The 21091-nt window shown below is 42.0% G+C and overlaps 1 protein-coding gene across 4 annotated transcripts in view; it reads left to right on the top strand.

Moving 5' to 3' along the window:
* The window catches only part of PASD1 (PAS domain containing repressor 1), a 127336-nt gene extending 106677 nt beyond the window's left edge, over positions 1-20659 (top strand). For 3 of the 4 annotated variants that reach the window (XM_040467354.1, XM_040467353.1, XM_040467355.1), the window contains 4 exons: positions 5334-5460; positions 11175-11419; positions 15319-15519; positions 19947-20659. In XM_040467354.1, coding sequence (XP_040323288.1) covers positions 5334-5460; positions 11175-11419; positions 15319-15519; positions 19947-20015 — 642 coding nt within the window. In that variant the 3' untranslated portion in view covers positions 20016-20659. Of the gene's footprint in view, positions 1-5333; positions 5461-11174; positions 11420-15318; positions 15520-19944 lie in introns of all 4 variants that reach the window. The other variant, XM_040467356.1, reaches the window with a different exon arrangement.
* Positions 20660-21091: the final 432 nt, after the last annotated feature.

Genomic DNA, 21091 nt, shown 5'->3' with positions numbered 1-21091 from the left:
GTGCAATTTTGATTGGGATTGCATTGAATGTGTAGATAGCTTTGGGTAGTATTGACATTTTGACAATATTTATTCTTCCAATCCATGAGCAGGGAATGTCTTTCCATTTCTTTAAATCTTCTTCAATTACCTTCATAAGCTTTCTATAGTTTTCAGCATACAGATCCTTTACATCTTTGGTTAGATTTATTCCTAGGTATTTTATGCTTCTTGGTGCAATTGTGAATGGGATCAGTTTCTTTATTTGTCTTTCTGTTGCTTCATTGTTAGTGTATAAGAATGCAACTGATTTCTGTACATTGATTTTGTATCCTGCAACTTTGCTGAATTCATGTATCAGTTCTAGCAGACTTCTGGTGGAGTCTATCGGATTTTCCATGTATAATATCATGTCATCTGCAAAAAGCGAAAGCTTGACTTCATCTTTGCCAATTTTGATGCCTTTGATTTCCTTTTGTTGTCTGATTGCTGATGCTAGAACTTCCAGCACTATGTTAAACAACAGCGGTGAGAGTGGGCATCCCTGTCGTGTTCCTGATCTCAGGGAAAAAGCTCTCAGTTTTTCCCCGTTGAGGATGATGTTAGCTGTGGGCTTTTCATAAATGGCTTTTATGATGTTTAAGTATGTTCCTTCTATCCCGACTTTCTCAAGGGTTTTTATTAAGAAACGGTGCTGGATTTTGTCAAAGGCCTTTTCTGCATCGATTGACAGGATCATATGGTTTTTCTCTTTTTTTTTGTTAATGTGATGGATCACGTTGATTGATTTGCGAATGTTGAACCAGCCCTGCATCCCAGGAATGAATCCCACTTGATCATGGTGAATAATTCTTTTTATATGCCGTTGAGTTCGATTTGCTAGTATCTTATTGAGAATTTTTGCATCCATATTCATCAGGGATATTGGCCTGTTGTTCTCTTTTTTTACTGGGTCTCTGTCTGGTTTGGGAATCAAAGTAATACTGGCTTCATAGAATGAGTCTGGAAGTTTTCCTTCCCTTTCTATTTCTTGGAATAGCTTGAGAAGGATAGGTATTATCTCTGCTTTAAACGTCTGGTAGAACTCCCCTGGGAAGCCATCTGGTCCTGGACTCTTATTTGTTGGGAGATTTTTGATAACCGATTCAATTTCTTCACTGGTTATGGGTCTGTTCAAGCTTTCTATTTCCTCCTGATTGAGTTTTGGAAGAGTGTGGGTGTTCAGGAATTTGTCCATTTCTTCCAGGTTGTCCAATTTGTTGGCATATAATTTTTCATAGTATTCCCTGATAATTGTTTGTATCTCTGAGGGATTGGTTGTAATAATTCCATTTTCATTCATGATTTTATCTATTTGGGTCATCTCCCTTTTCTTTTTGAGAAGCCTGGCTAGAGGTTTGTCAATTTTGTTTATTTTTTCAAAAAACCAACTCTTGGTTTCGTTGATCTGCTCTACAGTTTTTTTAGATTCTATATTGTTTATTTCTGCTCTGATCTTTATTATTTCTCTTCTTCTGCTGGGTTTAGGCTGCCTTTGCTGTTCTGCTTCTATTTCCTTTAGGTGTGCTGTTAGATTTTGTATTTGGGCTTTTTCTTGTTTCTTGAGATAGGCCTGGATTGCAATGTATTTTCCTCTCAGGACTGCCTTCGCTGCGTCCCAAAGCGTTTGGATTGTTGTATTTTCATTTTCGTTTGTTTCTATATATTTTTTAATTTCTTCTCGAATTGCCTGGTTGACCCACTCATTCGTTAGTAGGGTGTTCTTTAACCTCCATGCTTTTGGAGGTTTTCCAGACTTTTTTCTGTGGTTGATTTCAAGCTTCATAGCATTGTGCTGAAAGTATGCATGGTATGATTTCAATTCTTGTAAACTTATGAAGGGCTGTTTTGTGACCCAGTATATGATCTATCTTGGAGAATGTTCCATGTGCACTCGCGAAGAAAGTATATTCTGTTGCTTTGGGATGCAGAGTTCTAAATATATCTGTCAAGTCCATCTGATCCAATGTCTCATTCAGGGCCCTTGTTTCTTTATTGACCGTGTGTCTAGATGATCTATCCATTTCTGTAAGTGGGGTGTTAAAGTCCCCAGCAATTACCACATTCTTATCAATAAGGTTGCTTATGTTTATGAGTAATTGTTTTATATATTTGGGGGCTCCGGTATTCGGCGCATAGACATTTATAATTGTTAGCTCTTCCTGATGGAAAGACCCTGTCACTATTATATAATGTCCTTTTTCATCTCTTGTTACAGCCTTTAATTTAAAGTCTAGTTTGTCTGATATAAGTATGGCTACTCCAGCTTTCTTTTGGCTTCCAGTAGCATGATAAATAATTCTCCATCCCCTCACTCTCAGTCTAAAGGTGTCCTCAGGTCTAAAATGAGTCTCTTGTAGACAGCAAATAGATGGGTCTTGTTTTTTTTATCCATTCTGATACCCTATGTCTTTTGGTTGGCGCATTTAATCCATTTACATTCAGTGTTATTATAGAAAGATATGGGTTTAGAGTCATTGTGATGTCTGTATGTTTTATGCTTGTAGTGATGTTTCTGGTACTTTGTCTCACAGGGTCCCCCTTAGGATCTCTTGGAGGGCTGGTTTAGTGGTGACAAATTCCTTCAGTTTTTTTTTGTTTGTTTGTTTGTTTGGGAAGACCCTTATCTCTCCTTCTATTCTAAATGACAGACTTGCTGGATAAAGGATTCTCGGCTGCATAATTTTTCTGTTTAGCACACTGAAAATCTCGTGCCAATTCTTTCTGGCCTGCCAAGTTTCAAAAGAGAGATCAGTCACGAGTCTTATAGGTCTCCCTTTATATGTGAGGGCAAGTTTACCCCTTGCTGCTTTCAGAATTTTCTCTTTATCCTTGTATTTTGCCAGTTTCACTATGATATGTCGTGCAGAAGATCGATTCAAGTTATGTCTGAAGGGAGTTCTCTGTGCCTCTTGGATTTCAATGCCTTTTTCCTTCCCCACTTCAGGGAAGTTCTCAACTATTATTTCTTCAAGTACCCCTTGAGCACCTTTCCCTCTCTCTTCCTCCTCTGGGATACCAATTATGCATATATTATTTCTTTTTAGTGTATCACTTAGTTCTCTAATTTTCCCCTCATACTCCTGGATTTTTTTATCTCTCTTTTTCTCAGCTTCCTCTTTTTCCATAACTTTATCTTCTAGTTCACCTATTCTCTCCTCTGCCTCTTCAATCCAAGCCGTGGTGGTTTCCATTTTGTTATGCATTTCGTTTAAAGCGTTTTTCAGCTCCTCGTGACTGTTCCTTAGTCCCTTGATCTCTGTAGCAAGAGATTCTCTGCTGTCAGCTATACTGTTTTCAAGCCCAGCGATTAATTTTATGACTATTATTCTAAATTCCCTTTCTGTTATATTATTTAAATCCTTTTTGATCAGATCATTAGCTGTTGTTATTTCCTGGAGATTCTTCTGAGGGGAATTCTTCCGCTTGGTCATTTTGGATAGTCCCTGGCATGGTGAGGACCTGCAGGGCACTTCCCCTGTGCTGTGGTGTATAACTGGAGTTGGTGGGCGGAGCCGCAGTCAGACCTGATGTCTGCCCCCAGCCCACCGCTGGGGCCACAGTCAGACTGGTGTGTGCCTTCTCTTCCCCTCTCCTAGGGGCGGGATTCACTGTGGGGTGGGGTGGCCTGTCTGGGCTACTTGCACACTGCCAGGCTTGTGATGCTGGGGATCTAGCATCTTAGCTGGGGTGGGTAGGCAAGGTGCACAGGGGCAGGAGGGGCAGGCTTAGCTTGCTTCTCCTTAGGTGATCCACTTCAAGCGGGGCCCTGTGGCCACAAGAGGGAGTCAGATCCACTGCCGGAGGTTTGGTTCCGCAGAAGCGCAGAGTTGGGTGTTTGCTCGGAGCGAGCAAGTTCCCTGGCAGGAACTGGTTCTCTTTGGGATTTTGGCTGGGGGATGGGCGGGGGAGATGGCGCTGGCGAGCGCCTTTGTTCCCCACCAAACTGAGCTCTGTGGTCAGGGGGCTCAGCAGCTCTCCTTCCCTTTGTCCTCCAGCCTTCCCGCTTTCTGAGCAGAGCTGTTAACTTATGACCTCCCAGACGCTAAGTCGCGCTTGCTGTCAGAACACAGTCCGTCAGGCCCCTCCGCTTTTTGCAATCCAGACTCAGGGGCTCTGCTTGGCCGGCGAGCCGCCCCTCTGCCCCGGCTCCCTCCCACCAGTCCGTGGAGCGCGCACCGCCTCGCCGCCCTTCCTACCCTCTTCCGTGGGCCTCTCGTCTGCGCTTGGCTCCGGCGACTCCGTTCTGCTAATCCTCTGTCGGTTTTCTGGGATATTTAGGCAGGTGTAGGTGGAATCTAAGTGATCAGCAGGACGCGCGGTGAGCCCAGCGTCCTTCTATGCCGCCATCTTATCCCTGGATCCTCCTCGAGGATTTTGATGGCTTCTTTTCTTACATTGAGTCCTTTCATCCATTTTTAGTTTATTTTTGTGTCTGGTGTAAGAAAGTGGTCCAGGTTCATTCTTCTGCATGTCGCTGTCCAGTTTTCCCAGCACCACTTGCTGACGAGACTGTCTTTATTCCATTGGATATTCATTCCTGCTTTGTCAAAGATTAGTTGGCCATATGTTTGTGGGTCCAATTCTGGGTTCTCTATTCTGTTCCATTGATCTGAGTGTCTGTTCTTGTGCCAAGGAGTCATTGGATTCTAGCTCTCACTCTGCTACTAACTTGCTGTATGACCTTCTCTTCTTTGACACTATCAAATGGGGAGGTTGCACTAGAAGCTCTCCAGGGCCATTTCCATCTCTGTGCTACTAGTACACAGAGTAAAGATGCTTTTGCTAATAATACTTCCTAGTGTAATGTGCATTTAAGCCTACTTCATGGCTTAAATGCAGATTAGAAGTAGTCGTTAATCAGCCTCAACTGACCTTTCCTTGCAGTCAGTACAGGCTGCATGTGCAGGACCTCTGGAGAAATGGCCCTGCTAGTGGTGGTGGTGCCCTTCTCCCACAGTCACATCAGCATCCTACCAACACCTCTGAGAGGTGTGTATTTTTTTTGCCATGGCCTTTGATGGCACACATTTCTCTTATGCTTGTGCTTTAAGCACATCTGTACTGTGTTTATTTTCTCAGTTTTGACAATGTATAGCATGTTGCACCCATAATCTCTGCTCGTTATTACCTTCCAGCAGTGTTTTTCAAGAACATGTTTAATGATGGTTTTGTTTAGGTATTTAATTGATAGAAGCAATGTTGGAAATTGTGATGTGAAATGCATCCAAGTTTGTGTTCTGCCAGTGTTTCCTATTGTTTATATATCTCTTTCTCCAAATTGAAATGTCATCTTCTCTTTTGAAAATTCCCAGGATCAAGTTGATCTTATAACAGTCAAGCAGTATGGACTGCAGGAATCTGTTCATGAAAGTGGGATAGAGTCTGCTACATGTTATGATTCCAGCATATCTTCCATGGAAAGCATACCTGAATCGTCAGGTAGGTACATTTGGACACTTGGATGGAGATTATCAGAAGAAAAACAGTGGCCCACAAGGTAGTTATGGCTTTTCAAAGGAAGAGAGTTTTCTGTTTATAATGGTGTGAAATCTCAAGAGTGAACTTTCTTCATCTTCTGTAAGTTTTTTGAGATGATGATTTGAGAGCAGTGAAAGTGAATATCTCATCAGTGGTTTGAGTGCTGGAGAATGGTATTATTCTGTCGCATTAAAATTTAATATTCTAAAGATTGGTGCTAGATCCCAGTCCTTGGAGGAGTAGCATCTTATCTCTTATGCAGTCTTAGTGAAGACTGTGCCATAGGGATTGCAATCCAAAGAAACCTCTTGTTTTAAAAAAATGTACTATAAGAAGAACTTTTAGTAAAGACCAAAAAGGACAGTCTCTCAGAAACAGTAATATTTATAATGTAAGTTTTGGTATTAAAGAAATTTCATAAATATAATTGTATAAAAAGTACAAAACTTAAAGCAGTGCTGGATGCATAATACAGATCATGTCTAATTTGCTGAGCTTAGCATAGAGTATTTGAATTTGGGAATCTTCACATATAGAACTAATACATATATTTTTAACATATTCTAATTAATGACTTTGACATTATTGCTGCCAATTTCAAACTTTGTTTAAAAAGTCCTTTAAAAAATTGATTTAGAGAAGGGGAAGACCATGAACCCATGATTGTGATTTCTAAAACATATAAGAGCAAATTTAGTTTTAAATTTGCACACACTCTTTGAGATGTATGCTTCTATGGGTTTGACAAAGGCAAGGAGTCCTGTATCTGCTACCACATTACCCAACAGAACAGTTCTGTCATCCCCAAATTCCTTAGTGTTGTCTCTTTGAATTCCAGCTCTGTCCTCTTCCTCTGGCAACCATTGATCTGTATTCCTTCTCTGTTTTCCTTTTTCCAGAATGTCTTGTAAATGGAATCATATAGTGCCTTACCTTTTTGGTCTGGCTTTGTTAACAAAATGCATATAAGATTCATCCATGTTTCATGAATCAATAGTTCAATCCTCTTTCCTTGCTTAGTAGTACTGCATCTTATGCATGCACCATAGTTATTTGTTTAAAAATCCATTAATCTGCAGAAATACATCTGGGTTATTTCCACGTTTTCAGTGATTATAAGTAAAACTATTATAAACATTTGCATAGAGGGTTTTTTGTGGAAATACAAATGTTCAATTGACTTCATTAAATTCCTAGGAGTGGGACAGCTGGGTCATATGGAAAATGTGTGTAAAAGAAACTACCAAACTATATCCCAAAATGACTGCCATTTTGCATTCTTCAAATAATATTCTCCACTTTGCTTTTGGGGCTGTTGAAGGAGAATCTTTCTCAACACCTCCACCGGCAATTCAAGCACTCCTGAGATCCCCACATTCTGGAGAACATATCTTTTTGAAGTTGTTGTTCATTACGTTTAATTTGGTATCAGTTGGAAGGTACGAATTTTCAGAAGCACAGCCAAAAAAATTTTTATAATGAAAAGACACTCAACACGAATGGTTTGGGTACCTACCCACTTATGCATGGGTGGGTAAAGGAAAAGTCAGACACTACTTCCTTTTTATTTATTTTCAAATATGAACAGATTTTTTTTGTTTTTTTTTAATTTTTAACTTGTTTTATTATTATTTTTTTAATTTACAACCAGATTAGCATCTAGTGCAACAATGATTTCAGGAGTAGATTCCTTAGTGCCCCTTACCCATTTAGCCCATCCCCCCTTCCACACCCCTCCTGTAACCCTCAGTTTGTTCTCCATATTTATGAGTCTCTTCTGTTTTGTCCCCCCTCCCTGTTTTTATATTATTTTTGTTTTCCTTCCCTTATATTCATCTGTTTTGTCTCTTAAAGTCTTCATATGAGTGAAGTCATATGCTTTTTGTCTTTCTCTAGTTTCACTTAGCATAATGCCCTCCAGTTCCATCCATGTAGTTGCAAATGGCAAGATTTCATTCTTTTTGGTCGCCAAGTAATACTCTATTGTATATATATACTACATCTTCTTTATCCATTCATCCATCCATGGACATTTGGGCTCTTCCCATACTTTGGCTATTGTTTATAGTGCTGCTATAAACATGGGGGTGCATGTGTCCCTTCAAAACAGCACACCTGTATCCCTTGGATAAATGCCTAATAGTGTGATTGCTGGGTCGTAGGGTAGTTCTATTTTTAGTTTTTTGAGGAACCTCCATACTGTTTTCCAGAGTGGCTGCACCAGCTTGCATTGCCACCAACAATGCAAAAGAGATCCTCTTTCTCCTCATCCTTGCCAACATCTGTTGTTGCCAGAGTTGTCAATGTTAGCCATTCTGACAGGTGTGAGGTGGCATCTCATTGTGGTTTTGACTTGTATTTCCCTGATGATGAGTGAAGTTGAGCATTTTTTCATGTGTAGGTTGGCCATCTGGATGTGTTCTTTGGAGAAGTGTCTATTCATGTCTTTTGCCCATTTCTTCACTGGATTATTTGTTTTTTGGGTGTTGAGTTTGATAAGTTCTTTATAGATTTTGGATACTAACCCTTTATCTGATATGTCATTTGCAAATATCTTCTTCCATTCTGTCAGTTGCCTTTTAGTTTTGCTGATTGTTTCCTTCGCTGTGCAGAAGCTTTTTATTTTGATGAGGTCCCAGTAGTTCATTTTTTGCTTTTGTTTCCCTTGCCTCCGGAGACGTGTTGAGTAAGAAGTCGCTGTGGCCAAGATCAAAGAGTTTTTGCCTGCATTCTCCTCGAGGATTTTGATGGCTTCCTGTCTTACATTGAGGTCTTTCATCCATTTTTAGTTTGTTTTTGTGTATGGGGTAGGAAAGTGGTCCAGGTTCATTCTTCTGCACGTCGCTGTCCAGTTTTCCCAGCACCACTTGCTGAAGAGACTGTCTTTATTCCATTGGATATTCATTCCTGCTTTGACAAAGATTAGTTGGCCATACGTTTGTGGGTCCATTTCTGGGTTCTCTATTCTGTTCCATTGATCTGAGTGTCTGTTCTTGTGGCAGTACCATACTGTCTTGATGATTACAGCTTTGTAGTATAGCTTGAAGTCTGGGATTGTGATGCCTCCTGCTTTGGTTTTCTTTTTGAAGATTGCTTTGGCTATTCGGGGTCTTTTCTGGTTCCATACAAATTTTAGGATTGTTTGTTCTACCTCTGTGAAGAATGCTGGTGTTATTTTGATAGGGATTGCATTGAATATGTAGATTGCTTTGGGTAGTATCGACATTTTAACAATATTTGTTCTTCGTATCCAGGAGCATGGAATCTTTTTCTATTTTTTTCTTTTTTGTGTCTTCTTCAATTTCTTTCATAACCTTTCTATAGTTTTCAGTGTATAGATTTTTCACCTGTTTGGTTAGATTTATTCCTAGGTACTTTATGTTTTGTGTGTGTGTGTGTGTGCGACTGTAAATGGGATCGATTCCTTGATTTCTCTGTCACTTCATTATTGGTGTATAGGAGTGTATCTGATTTCTGTGCATTGATTTTATATCCTTCAACTTTGCTGAATTCATGAATCAATTCTAGCAGATTTTTGGTGGAATCTTTTGGGTTTCCATATAGAGTATCATGTCATGTTCTAAGAGTGAAAGTTTGACCTCCTCCTGGCCAATTTGGATGCCTTTTATTTCTTTGTGTTGTCTGGTTGCAGAGGATAAGACTTCCAATAGTATGTTGAGCAACAGTGGTGAGAGTGGACATCCCTATCTTGTTCCTGACCTTAGGGGGAAAGCTCTCAGTTTTTCCATTGAGGATGATATTAGTGTTTGGTTGTTCATACATGGCTTTTATGATCTCGAGGTATGCTCCTTCTATCCCTACCTTCTTGAGGGTTTTTATCAAGAAAGGATGCTGTATTTTGTCAAATGCTTTCTCTGCATCTATTGAGAGGATCATATGGTTCTTGTCCTTTCTTTTATTGATGTGGTGAATCACGTTAATTGTTTTGTGGATATTGAACCAGCCCTGTATCCCAGGTATAAATCTCACTTGGTCGTGGTGAATAATTTTTTAATGTATTGTTGGAGCCAATTGGCTAATATCTTGTGGAGGATTTTTGCATCCATGTTCATCAGGGAAATTGGTTCTCCTTTTTAGTGGTGTCTCTGTCTGGTTTTGGAATCAAGGTAATGGTGGCTTCATAAGAAGAGTTTGGAAGTTTTCCTTCCATTTCTATTTTTTGGAAAAGCTTCAAGAGAATAGGTGTTAACTCTTCCTTAAATGTTTGGTAGAATTCCCCTGGAAAGCCATCTAGCCCTGGACTCTTGTTTTTTGGCAAATTTTTGATTACTAATTCAATTTCCTTACTGGTTATGGGTCTGTTCAAATTTTCTATTTCTTCCTGTTTCCATTTTGGTAGTGTATATGTTTCTAGGAATTTGTTCATTTCTTCCAGATTGCCCATTTTATTGGTATATAATTGCTCATAATATTCTCTTATTATTGTTTTTATTTCTACTGTGTCCGTTGTGATCTCTCCTCTTTCATTATTGATTTTATTTATTTGGGTCCTTTCCTTTTTCCTTTTGATAAAACTGGCTAATGGTTTATCAATTTTGTTAATTCTTTGAAAAACCAGCTTCTGGTTTCATTAATCTGTTCCACTGTGTTTTTTTGGTTTCGATTTCTGCTCTAATCTTTATTATTTCCTGTCTTCTGCTGGTTTTGGGTTTTATTTGCTGTTCTTTTTCCAGCTCCTTAAGGTGTAAGGTTAGGTTGTGTATCTGAGCTCTTTCTTCCTTCTTTAGGAAGGCCTGGATTGCTATATACTTTCCTCTTATGACCGCCTTTGCTGCATCCCAGAGGTTTTGGGTTGTGGTGTTATCATTTTCATTGACTTCCACATACTTTTTAATTTACTCTTTAACTTCTTGGTTAGCCCATTCATTCTTTAGTAGGATGATCTTCAGTCTCCAATATTTGTTACCTTTCCAGATTTTTTCTTGTGGTTGATTTTGAGTTTCATAGCATTGTGGTCTGAAAATATGCACAGTATGATCTTGATCTTTTTGTACTTACTTAGGGCTGATTTGTGCTCCAGTATATGGTCTATTCTGGAGAGCGTTCCATGTATATTCTGCTGCTTTAGGATGAAATATTCTGAATATATCTGTTAAGTCCATCTGGTCCAGTGTGTCATTCAAAGCCCTTGTTTCCTTGTTGATTTTTTGGTTAGATGATCTGTCCATTGCTGTGAGTGGGGTGTTGAAGTCTCCTACTATTATGGCATTACTGTTGATGAGTTTCTTTATGTTTGTGATTAATTGATTTATGTATTTGGGTGCTCTCACATTTGGCGCATAAATGTTTACAATTGTTAGGTCTTCTTCATGGATAGACCCCTTGATTATGATATAATGCCCTTCTGCATCTCCTGATACAGTCTTTATTTTGAAGTCTAAATTGTCTGATATAAGTTATGGCTACTCCAGCTTTCTTTTGTTGGCCATTAGCATGATAGATGGTTCTCCATCCCCTTATCAAATATGAACATATTTTTAAGTAATGCTCTGACTTACTCCTGGTACCTGGCACATCTGATCCTTAACATAGAATAAAACTGGACACTCCTGTTTTTATGACTTAAAAGGGGAAATAAAGAGAAATCAGTAAATCTTTGATAATGTTGGTACTTCTGCTTTCTTGGTCATGAATGCCACTGTGCTTTCTTTCAGCTACATCATCTTTGCAGAGCTTTGAATTCGAACCTGACGTGGAACAGGTGGATGATATGGATGAGGTGCAACAGGTGGACGAGGTGGAAAAGATGGGTCAGATTGATGAGATGGAAGAGGTGGAACAAGTAGACAAAGAAGAAGAGGTGGAGCAAGCGGAGGAGGTGGAGGAGGAGGACCAGCTAGACCAGGTGGAGCAGGAGGCCCTCTCATCCTTCAGTGTGGCTGGTGGCATCAGTGATGAGGTACCTGTGGGAGTCTTGCTCCATGTATTTGTCTGGACCACTAACCCTGCAAAACCCTGAATTTCCACTCTTGTGCTCAGGTTCATTGTGCAGAAAGCATATTATTATTTTTTAACTGTATCACCATTTCTGTCATACTGGATTTTCCTATCCTGCTGAGAATCCAGTAGACCCTAGAAAATAGGGAGATTGAAGATTCTCTAAGTAAAACCAAATCTCCGTTCCTTTCTTAATGTGAAATATGCAAAGACACCTTGTGCTTGAGAGAAAGTTTGGGCCAAATGGGAAGGTTATCCACTAAGAAAAGGCAGTATTTTATTTTATTTTACTTTATTACATTTTATTTTATTTTATTTTTAAACATTCTTAAAATATAATTTATTGTCAAATTGGTTTCCATACAACACCCATTGCTCATCCCAACAAGTGCCCTCCTCCCTGCCCATAACCCACTTTCCCCTATCCCCCACCCCCATCTACCCTTAGTTTGTTCTCAGTCCTTAAGAGTCTCTTATGGTTTGCCTCCCTTCCTCTCTGTAACTTTTTCCCCCCTTCCTCTCCCCCCTGGTCTTCTGTTATGTTTCTCAAGATCCACATATGAGTGAAAACATATGGTATCTGTCTTACTCTGCCTGGCTTATTTCACTTAGCATAATACCCTCCAGTTCCATCCACATTGCTGCAAATGGCCAGATTTCATTCTTTCTCATTGCCAAGTAGTATTCCATTGTATATATAAACCACATCTTCTTTATCCATTCATCCATCGATGGACATTTGGGCTCTTTCCATAATTTGGCTATTGTTGAAAGTGCTGCTATAAGCATTGGGGTACATGTGCCCCTATGCATCAGCACTCCTGTATCTTTTGGGTAGATTTCTAGCAGTGCTATTGCTGGGTCATAGGGTAGTTATATTTTTCATTTTTTGAGGAAACTCCACACTGTTTTCCAGAGTGGCTGCATCATTTTGCATTCCCACCAGCAGTGCAAGAGGGTTCCCGTTTCTCCACATCCTCGCCAGCATCTATAGTCTCCTGATTTGTTCATTTTAGCCACTCTGACTGACACGAAATGGTATCTGAGTGTGGTTTTGATTTGTATTTCCCTGATGAGGAGTGACATTGAGCATCTTTTCATGTGTCTGTTGGCCATCCGGATGTCTTCTTTGGAAAAGTTTCTATTCATGTCTTCTACCCATTTCTTCACTGGATTATTTGTTTTTCAGGTGTGGAGTTTGGTGAGTTCTTTATAGATTTTAGATACTAGCCTTTTATCCGATATGTCATTTGCAAATATCTTTTCCCATTCCATCAGTTGCCTTTTAGTTTTATTGATTGCTTCCTTTGCTGTACAGAAGCTTTTTATCTTGATGAGGTCCCAATAGTTCACTTTTGATTTTAATTCCCTTGGGAAAGGCAGTACTTTAAAGCACTGTTCCTTATCACCTGTGAGGGGATGCTAACCATCTCCAAGAAAGATGACTTTCCTGCTTACCATAGCAGCACCTCCCCACCACAAGCTAGGTTTCTCCAATGGAATTTTTGTTAGGTTAGAAGCATGCCTTTCAGAATGTTAGATGTAGCCAACCTTCAAATGTCAACATTGATGTATGGTCTGAGGGCAAATCAATACATTTGGATTAACTACTCTGTTGCTCTTCTGTCCTCAAATTTGTGTACATAATGACAGATTTGGACAATCATCTTTTATAATAGACAAGATTATTAAAATCAGGATTGGTAGGCAAGATAATGAGTTTATGGTTTGTTACATGGAATTGTGTGCATTAATTATGAAGCCTAAGATGAGTCACTCCCTATTGTAATGAGAAGAACTGAGGGATAGAAGACAGTGTGCAGTGACTTTGGCACATCCCTGCATATCAGTTTCTCCATCTTGAGATGGTCTGCTTGCCTTGCAGGGATTTTTGGACTGCTATGAAAAATTTTTGAACAATTTAAAAGAAAATTTCTGTATAAATCCATTTTGTCCTTATTTATGTCTTTATTATGCCAAAATGCTGTGGTTCCCCTTCCACTGTTGATGTTTCTCTTCTGCTTTGAATGAATTTATAACTAAACTTTCAACATAATATTTGTTTAAAATAGTCAAAATAACCAGCCTTGAGTGTGCATAATACAGTTCTGCATGTGGTACATGGGCTTATTGGGCTTATTTTGGGGTGCCATGGATTGACAAGCTGGAATGTAGCCAGAAGATGGAGACAGGATGGAGGAAGGCTGAAAAATGTCATATTGTCAGTAGTGGGAGGTAGTCATAGTGGAAGGCATTGGAGAAGGGAGGCTGGGAAGGGACAGGACAGCCTGATCCAAGTAGCTGCATAGCCATCATGTTCCTGAAGTAGAAGACAAGTCTCCAGTGGATCAAACTAGGGTGGAGAGCTAGCAGCTCAGGACTGGCAACTTTCCATTCCTCTGAAGAAAGCCTTTCTTAGATGAGTTAGGTTACCTCCCCAGGTGGTGAGCTTCCTCACCTTCAACAGAAAAGTTTGAGACAGGCTTGGTAGCTCATATACCAAAGACAGCAGAGAAAAGATTCCTGCTTGGAGAATGGGAGTGTGGATGTGATAACCTATAAGGTTTGTCCCTTCCAGTCTTGAGTTTAGACTTTTTATTTTATTTCATTTCATTTCATTTCATTTCATTTCATTTCATTTGTTTGTTGAAAGCCTGCTTTCTTTTTTTAAAATATTTATATATTTTTGAAAGAGAATTAGAGCATGTGTGGCGGGGGGGGGGTGGTGAGAGAGAGGGAGACACAGAATCTGAAGCAGGCTCCAGGCTCTGAGCTGTCAGCACAGAGCCCAACATGGGGCTAGAACCCATGAACCATGAGATCATGACCTGAGTCAAAGTTGGATGCTTAGCTGACTGAACCACCCAGGTGTACTGAATGCCTGATTTCTTATATGAAGATCTATATACTATATAACAAAAAAAGGACAATTGGACAATTTTCAATGGCTTAAAAATACATATATGATTTTTTATTCCAAGTGAGAAAAACAACTTGCATGTATTTTTCTCTGTCTCTCTTTAATAATTCAGCTGTGTGCTTCCATTAGCCATAAAGGGGTTTAAGGGCACAGTATAGAATAGAAGGCCACAGAACAGACTTTTGTTTTTGTTTTCTAGTAGTCGCATCCATATGTACCTTCTCATCATTAATACTGACACTGTGGCTCTCTCATTTTGTTTATACACACAATATATAGCCCAGATCAGGCGAATGATAGCTTTCACAGATAGCTTTTTTCCAAGAACCCCGCCTCTTTCCTGCCCCCTTAGCTAGCTAGTTGAGAAGCCATGTCCACTTTATTAAATTCTCTCAAATATGTCCCTTCATTTGTATGTGTCCTTCCTCTGGTCTGTTTCAAGCCCCTGTTACCTCTACTATAACTGTATGGACAGCACTTACTTTAGAGGACATTGTGAAGGTCAGATCTGTGGATTTCTTTGTAGTGCTTATAAGAGCACCTGGAACAAAGGAAGTGCAAGTTGACCATTCCTCCTACCACATTGCCAACAGGGGCATCTGATAGATGTTTCCCACATGCCTCATCTGTGATATGACTCACTGCATTCCGAGTCTTCCACTAAGGACTTCGGGCAGGTTGCTTCACACTTTGGGGCCAATTCCACAGCTTTATGTTTTGAGGCAAAAAATCTGACTAAATGATTCCCATGATCCATTTCTGACCTAGAAATCCTGGATTCTGTAACCATTTCTTCAGACTTTCTAGTAACGAATGAAATTGGGAGTGGAGTGACATCATTCACATTCTCAGTCTTTAAAAACTTGGAAATAAAGCGATATGGTAGGATTTGGAGAACCTGGTGTCCCTATCTATGAACCACAAGCAATTCCTCCCCACAGCTATTAGAACCACTACCGTCAGTTGCATTGTACATCAACAAACGGGAGCTGGGGCTGATGAGGAAGTTTAGGGAGCAGCTGGAAGAAAAGACTCGGATGCTGCAGGCTGAGATCAGAAGCCTGCATGACGCACTGGGAATGATGAAGGAGCAGCTTCGGAGAATAGAGGATACCGGCTTTCAGATCAGAGGCCAGTTCCATGTAAGTAAGAGGCAAAAGGGAGAGGAGAAAGGGACCTTGATAGTTTTCAAGGAGTTAGTAGGGCCTGCTAGTAGTGACAGCAGCTGCTCCAGGATGGCATGGGACATTTGGAGTAGTATTCAGCAGTGACATCTGTCTTTGCTCTTTGTCTCTTGGCTTCAGTGGCTGAAATGGGCCCAGCTGGGCTCTGGCAGTGGCAGATGGCCTTATATACAACCAGGGCTTCCTGTGAGCCTACCTGAAGGCACTGTCACTCCATGCCCTGAGGAAAGGTGTGGCTCCTGAATAAGACCTTTGTGATACATTACAAATCCTTACAGATGCAGCCAACCACCTCACACCACCTTCACTGTCCTGAGCCCCAGTCTTTGGAGCCAGTGCCCAAGAAACCGCGGACTGAGCAAATGGAGGGGCCCTTCCCAGATTTCAAGGACACGAGCCTTTCCTGTGGTTCATCTTCCTGCTATTTCAAATTCCCTGAGGAGCTTGAGGAGCCTTGTGATGCCTCCAACCAGGTAGGGAAAGGCTGTTTTAACTACGTAGCTGAAAGGAGATTTGACTTTCATGAATATTGGGGCTCACCTAATTCTCCTGAGGGTGTAGTGGCTACTTGGTTGCAGTTCATTTCCCTGAGATAAAAAAAAAATCTTGACTAACTAGACCTGGACACACATCCACACATACATGTACATATGTTCTGAATTGTAGCTTATTTAGCCAAGAGCATGACTGCAACTAGTGCCTTAGCAAACAAGTAAGATAGCACCCAGACCAAGCCCAGAGATGCAGGGCCAGTCATCTTCTGCTTCAGGAGAACAGAGGGGGAGCATTCCAGCAATCTCCGGGGGGCTCTTGCAGACACTGAGGTACTGTCATCTCTTTCCTTTGGATGCAACATGTGCAGGGGCAGGAACATTACCTGTAGCAGCAGATCCTGTGGGAAACCAGATGCTGCAAATACTCCTGCTAAACCAGGCTGGCATGGCTGTGCCCTCTGTGATGACCTTGTTACATTTATGCAGAACCAGCCCATCGTTGTTCCTGTCCAGTTAATGGCTGGACAACATCCCCCTGACAACTGTCAAGATGAAAACCTTGGGGGCCTCAAAGATGACAGTCAGAGGGAAGAAGTGCATGGGACGGTGGCAGTGGCTAAGATCTCTGCTTTCCCCTCATGACTGGGCGCCATGCCTAAAACCATGAGTGACTTGTCCACGGGACACCAAAAGCACCCTCATCAAAAGCAGCATGCTCCCACCCATCTTGCTCTGTGGCCACTGGTTCCCTACCTCTGTGTTCACAGTGTGTGGCCAAGCATGCATTGATGGAACAGAGGAGTCTCCATGAAAATAGAAGGCCTAGATGAGTACACCCCCAAGCTAGGGAATTAGCATGCAAATCTTGAAATCTCTTGGCTTCATCCACACAAGCCCAGACTCATGGCACAGGGTATCTTATAGGGAAGTCTTGAGTGCCCATATCTGAATAACTTCTGGGCTCTCAGTTTTCTTCTCCCACTTCACTGGGATCTGGTGATCACAACAGACCAGATGAAGGGGTCCCCATGGATTGGCAATCTGTGGGAGAGAAGTGGGTATGAAACATTTGCTTGATGGCCAATGGATTCCAAAGAGCTAACATCACAGAAGGACTAAGCCCTGGAGGCAGTATGAGGACATGAACACATTTTTTGTTCAGTGATAGTCTGTGGCCCCAAATTCCAGAAAGAGAAGGCTCTGCTCAGCAATGAAGGGGTTGTATATAGCACATGCTTGATGCCCAATAAATATTTTTGAATGAATGCCAGTTCTCTGTGTGAGCCTCCCAGAGCTCCAGATTTCCTTCTGGGCCTTCCTGTAGGATCAGTGACCCTGATATGTGGGGTAGGTGGGTTAGTGCCATGTTTTGCACTGGCCTGATCATCAGAATCCACTTGAGGAAGTTGTGGAAAGTACAAATTCAGAAGTCCCTATTTATCCCAAGAGCCCCAGACATAGCATTTTAGAGAGAGTGCTGGACTTGCAATGAGGAACTGGCCTGGCACCCCCATCCAGCTACCAACTCCTTCAGTGACAAAGGGCAAGGCACTGACTTTGGGTGGGTAAAGTAACTTGCATTAAGGCATGTGGCAGAGCCAGGACTGTCCAAGTAAAACAAATAAAACTACTTGAGACAAAAGCTAATTCATCTCAATCTTTACATTCACTTTAATGTGGCAAATGGAATCTTACTCAGGCAAAGTGAGAGTGCAAACCAGTGAATCCTGATTTAGCCACCAAAACGAAATGTGCCATAAGCACCTACTGATGAGCAAGGCAATGGCTCCTGGGTCATCATTGTTCCCTAATCCACATCACTGTAACATGTTTCTTTCAGTTTTCTTTCTGAGGACCAGCAGGGGTCCCCCATCAATCTGCTGCCACTGCTGTATAGTCCCAGCTCTGAGACAGGTTCCTCTACCAGCTTTTCTGAGTCTCCCATAAATTCTGACTCAAACTGAGTCACCCTGGAGACCTCGCAGGATTACATTCAACTTTGGCAACAGCCACCAGATCCACAGTATCACATTTACTTCCAAGTGAATACTTATCCTTCCAGTGAGCAGGCCACTATGCAGGACCAAGCCACCTGGGCCCAGGTATACCATTCCTTTCTCCTCTCCTCCCCAGCCCAGGTCAGGGGTTCTGTATGGAGGCTAGGTCTTTTCCCCAAAAGGCACACACAACAGGAGTATGCTATCTGTGTGAAATCCAGGCTTCAAAGCTCAGTAAATTTGAGGGTGGTTACTCACATGGTGGTGGCAGGCACTGCTGAGTAAAAAGATTCTCTTCAGGGTTCCATGAAAAAGTGAGCTGTCCTCATGTATATTAAATGCAATATCACATGGAAATTTCTTAAACATATGTTACCTGGGCAAAGTGAGTCATGCCATATGCTGAAATCATTGCCAGAGGCCAGGCCCCTTTCTGAACCTGTGGATCTTTAGTTCTCTCGTACAAAGTCCAGAGCCTAGTGTGAGTATGTTTCCTTGTACTGAAAATAAACAAGGGTTCTTCTATGGAATGTACTTGGTATTCATCCACAGGGTGCTCCATATTTGGCAGGACAGACCCCACTTTGGGGACCGTCTGTAATAGTCATGTTTCCAGGGCAGTGTTAGCAGCTGGTCCAGATGGCAGTCACATATTGGATTTTGCTCCCAGATACACTCCCAGAAAGCCCCTTGGGACCATAAATTCTCAATATGACTAAAAACACTTATAAAGGTGTTTTGATTCTGGATTTAGAAATCTTGATGGAGTCTAACCTCTGATTTTCAAAACTATCAAGAACAAGAAGAGGAAAAAAACAGTAGGCCAATGCAGGATGAGGGAGTTTGGTTATTTTAAGTGGCTAAAGTGTGATTATTTTCACATACACACCTGGACCAACTGGACTGCCAGTCCTCGGAAAAGTTGATCCATGAGAGGGACTTCTCATGCAAAGAGACCAGATGCTCAGTGGACCCTGTAGTTGAGTTACCAAGCCAGACTCTGGTTAAACCCTTCATCATGTCTCCTTTTGAGGCACTGTCATCTGGATGGGTCCTTAGAAGCAGAGCTGAGACAAAACTGAACAGGTATCCCAGGGAAGTGGAGAAGGGAGGACCCCTGGGAGGTTGTTGGGAGAATGCAGTGGAATGGCCAAGGGCAGGACCATGTGGGAGCTTCCTTGTCCAGAAGACTTCAGGGGCTCCCCACACCCTGCCTTGACTCATTTCCACTGTCCTCTGGGCACTCCCTGTCCCCAAGTCCCCAAGCATATCCATCTTTCTTCCCATAGCCCAGCCCTGCTCTGTCTGTTCTTCTGTATTCTCTTCCACCCCTTTGGTTGTACTTCTTGAAATCTTACATCACCCTCAAAACCCAACCCAAGGGATCCTTCCTCCTCAAACAGAAAAGGCTCCCCCAGCCTACTCTGTAATACCACTTTTGTGTCTGCCCCTCATCCCCACTATACAACTTAGAGTGGGTTGTTGTTACCTTTCCCATCGCATTGTTCAAGTGGGCCAAGTACCTCACTGGTAAGTGAGGCTTAGCAATGAAGTTACTTAGTCTGAGCAGAGTAATAGCAAGGTCCAAAGGTAGGGGCAGGAAGAGACCTTCAAGCCTTCAGCTAGCCATGACTGGCCGAGAAGCTGGGCTAGGGAGGGCCAGACACAGAACTCAGTAGCCTTAAGCATTAAGACAACTTTGGGAGAGCCCAGTGCTACTTCTGCTGGTCTTTCAGGCAACATGATGTTGAAACATGAAAGTGGAGAGGAACCCCGTTTTCCCCAGCTGCACTTCTAGCAGCACCTTGTAGGCGTGTGTTCCGAAGATATTTCTCAGTAGCTTGCTGACTTGAACTAAAGGGAGCTTCTCACCTTGTCCCCCTTTTTCTTAGCAGTGCCGGCTACTGAAGTAGGAAGCAGGGATCTCCAGATTCAGAGGCTTTCCAGGACCATGATGAATTAACACCAGGCCAAATCAACTATTTCATGTCTGCAGAACAGTCCAGCTTGGATGAACACCAGTGGGATTTTCATACTGAACCTTGAGAGAAGAGGGACAGACAGACCAATGAGGCCTGCATGGCCAAGGGAACTCCAAGCATTACAGAATCCCCTGGAGTAGGGGTTGAAGAATGGGGTGGGTACTTTCTTTTCTTTCTTGATAAGTTCTGTTTGGGATTGTTGAGCACAACCTGTTTCTTGGAAGTTGTGTTTCAGTGGCAGCCTGTGATCCCTAGTGTGCTAATATGTGACAGTAGCCAGGCCACAGCAGGAGACCACTGTCCCCACCTACCCTGCTTGACCTTTCACACACCTATTCTACCATGGGCAGGCATGTTGCAGAGGCTGCAAGTTAGAATACCTTTTTTTCTGCCAAGAAACATTTTCCAGCATGGTTTTCAATCTAGTAAGAAGCTGTTCTGTCTTAAGCCACAAGCCAAAGCCTTGGCCTTGATGACCAGGCCCTGCATCTCCTCCACTGTCATGTTTGGGAAACCCAAGGGAATGGCATTCCAACTGTGGGAAGCTGAAATCAGATTAACACAGGCGCTTTGTGCTGAAATAATCACAGTTCCAATGCTTAATAAAAATTGTCTTTCGTTGCAACTCTGTGAACTTATGACTAATTTTTGGAACCTAAAAATGGTACTGACTTAATTGGTACCAGGATCCTGGTACCAGGCTCCTTTCCTAGAGTTGGGTCCCTCATGTATGCTTCAGCTCCCTGCCACATTTGCCAAGGCTGATGGCTCTTTCATTGATGCCAAGGGCATCCACAGGCCCACCAGGCCCAAAACAGTGGGCGTAGAGGTTACCCATTGCATGTAGCCCATGCTCTGCTTCACCTCAAGGGTCAGCCTGGATGCTCTGCATGCATGTTCCTTCTCTCTTGACTATAGCTTTTCTTCCAGGGATGACACCTTGGAGGAAAAGTGATTTGTTCACTGGCCAAACACCAAGGAGAGCATGTTCCTAGCTGTCTGCACAGAAGATGAGAGGAGAGGGGAGGGGACACTTGGATAACCTTATCAGAAGTCA

This window comes from Herpailurus yagouaroundi, unplaced genomic scaffold, assembly GCF_014898765.1.
Source record: "Herpailurus yagouaroundi ecotype Mexico unplaced genomic scaffold, PumYag 67440, whole genome shotgun sequence".
In the NCBI taxonomy this organism is placed as follows: Eukaryota; Metazoa; Chordata; class Mammalia; order Carnivora; family Felidae; genus Herpailurus; species Herpailurus yagouaroundi.
Note: the sequence above shows the minus strand (reverse complement) of the source record. Positions and strands in the feature narration are given on the sequence as shown.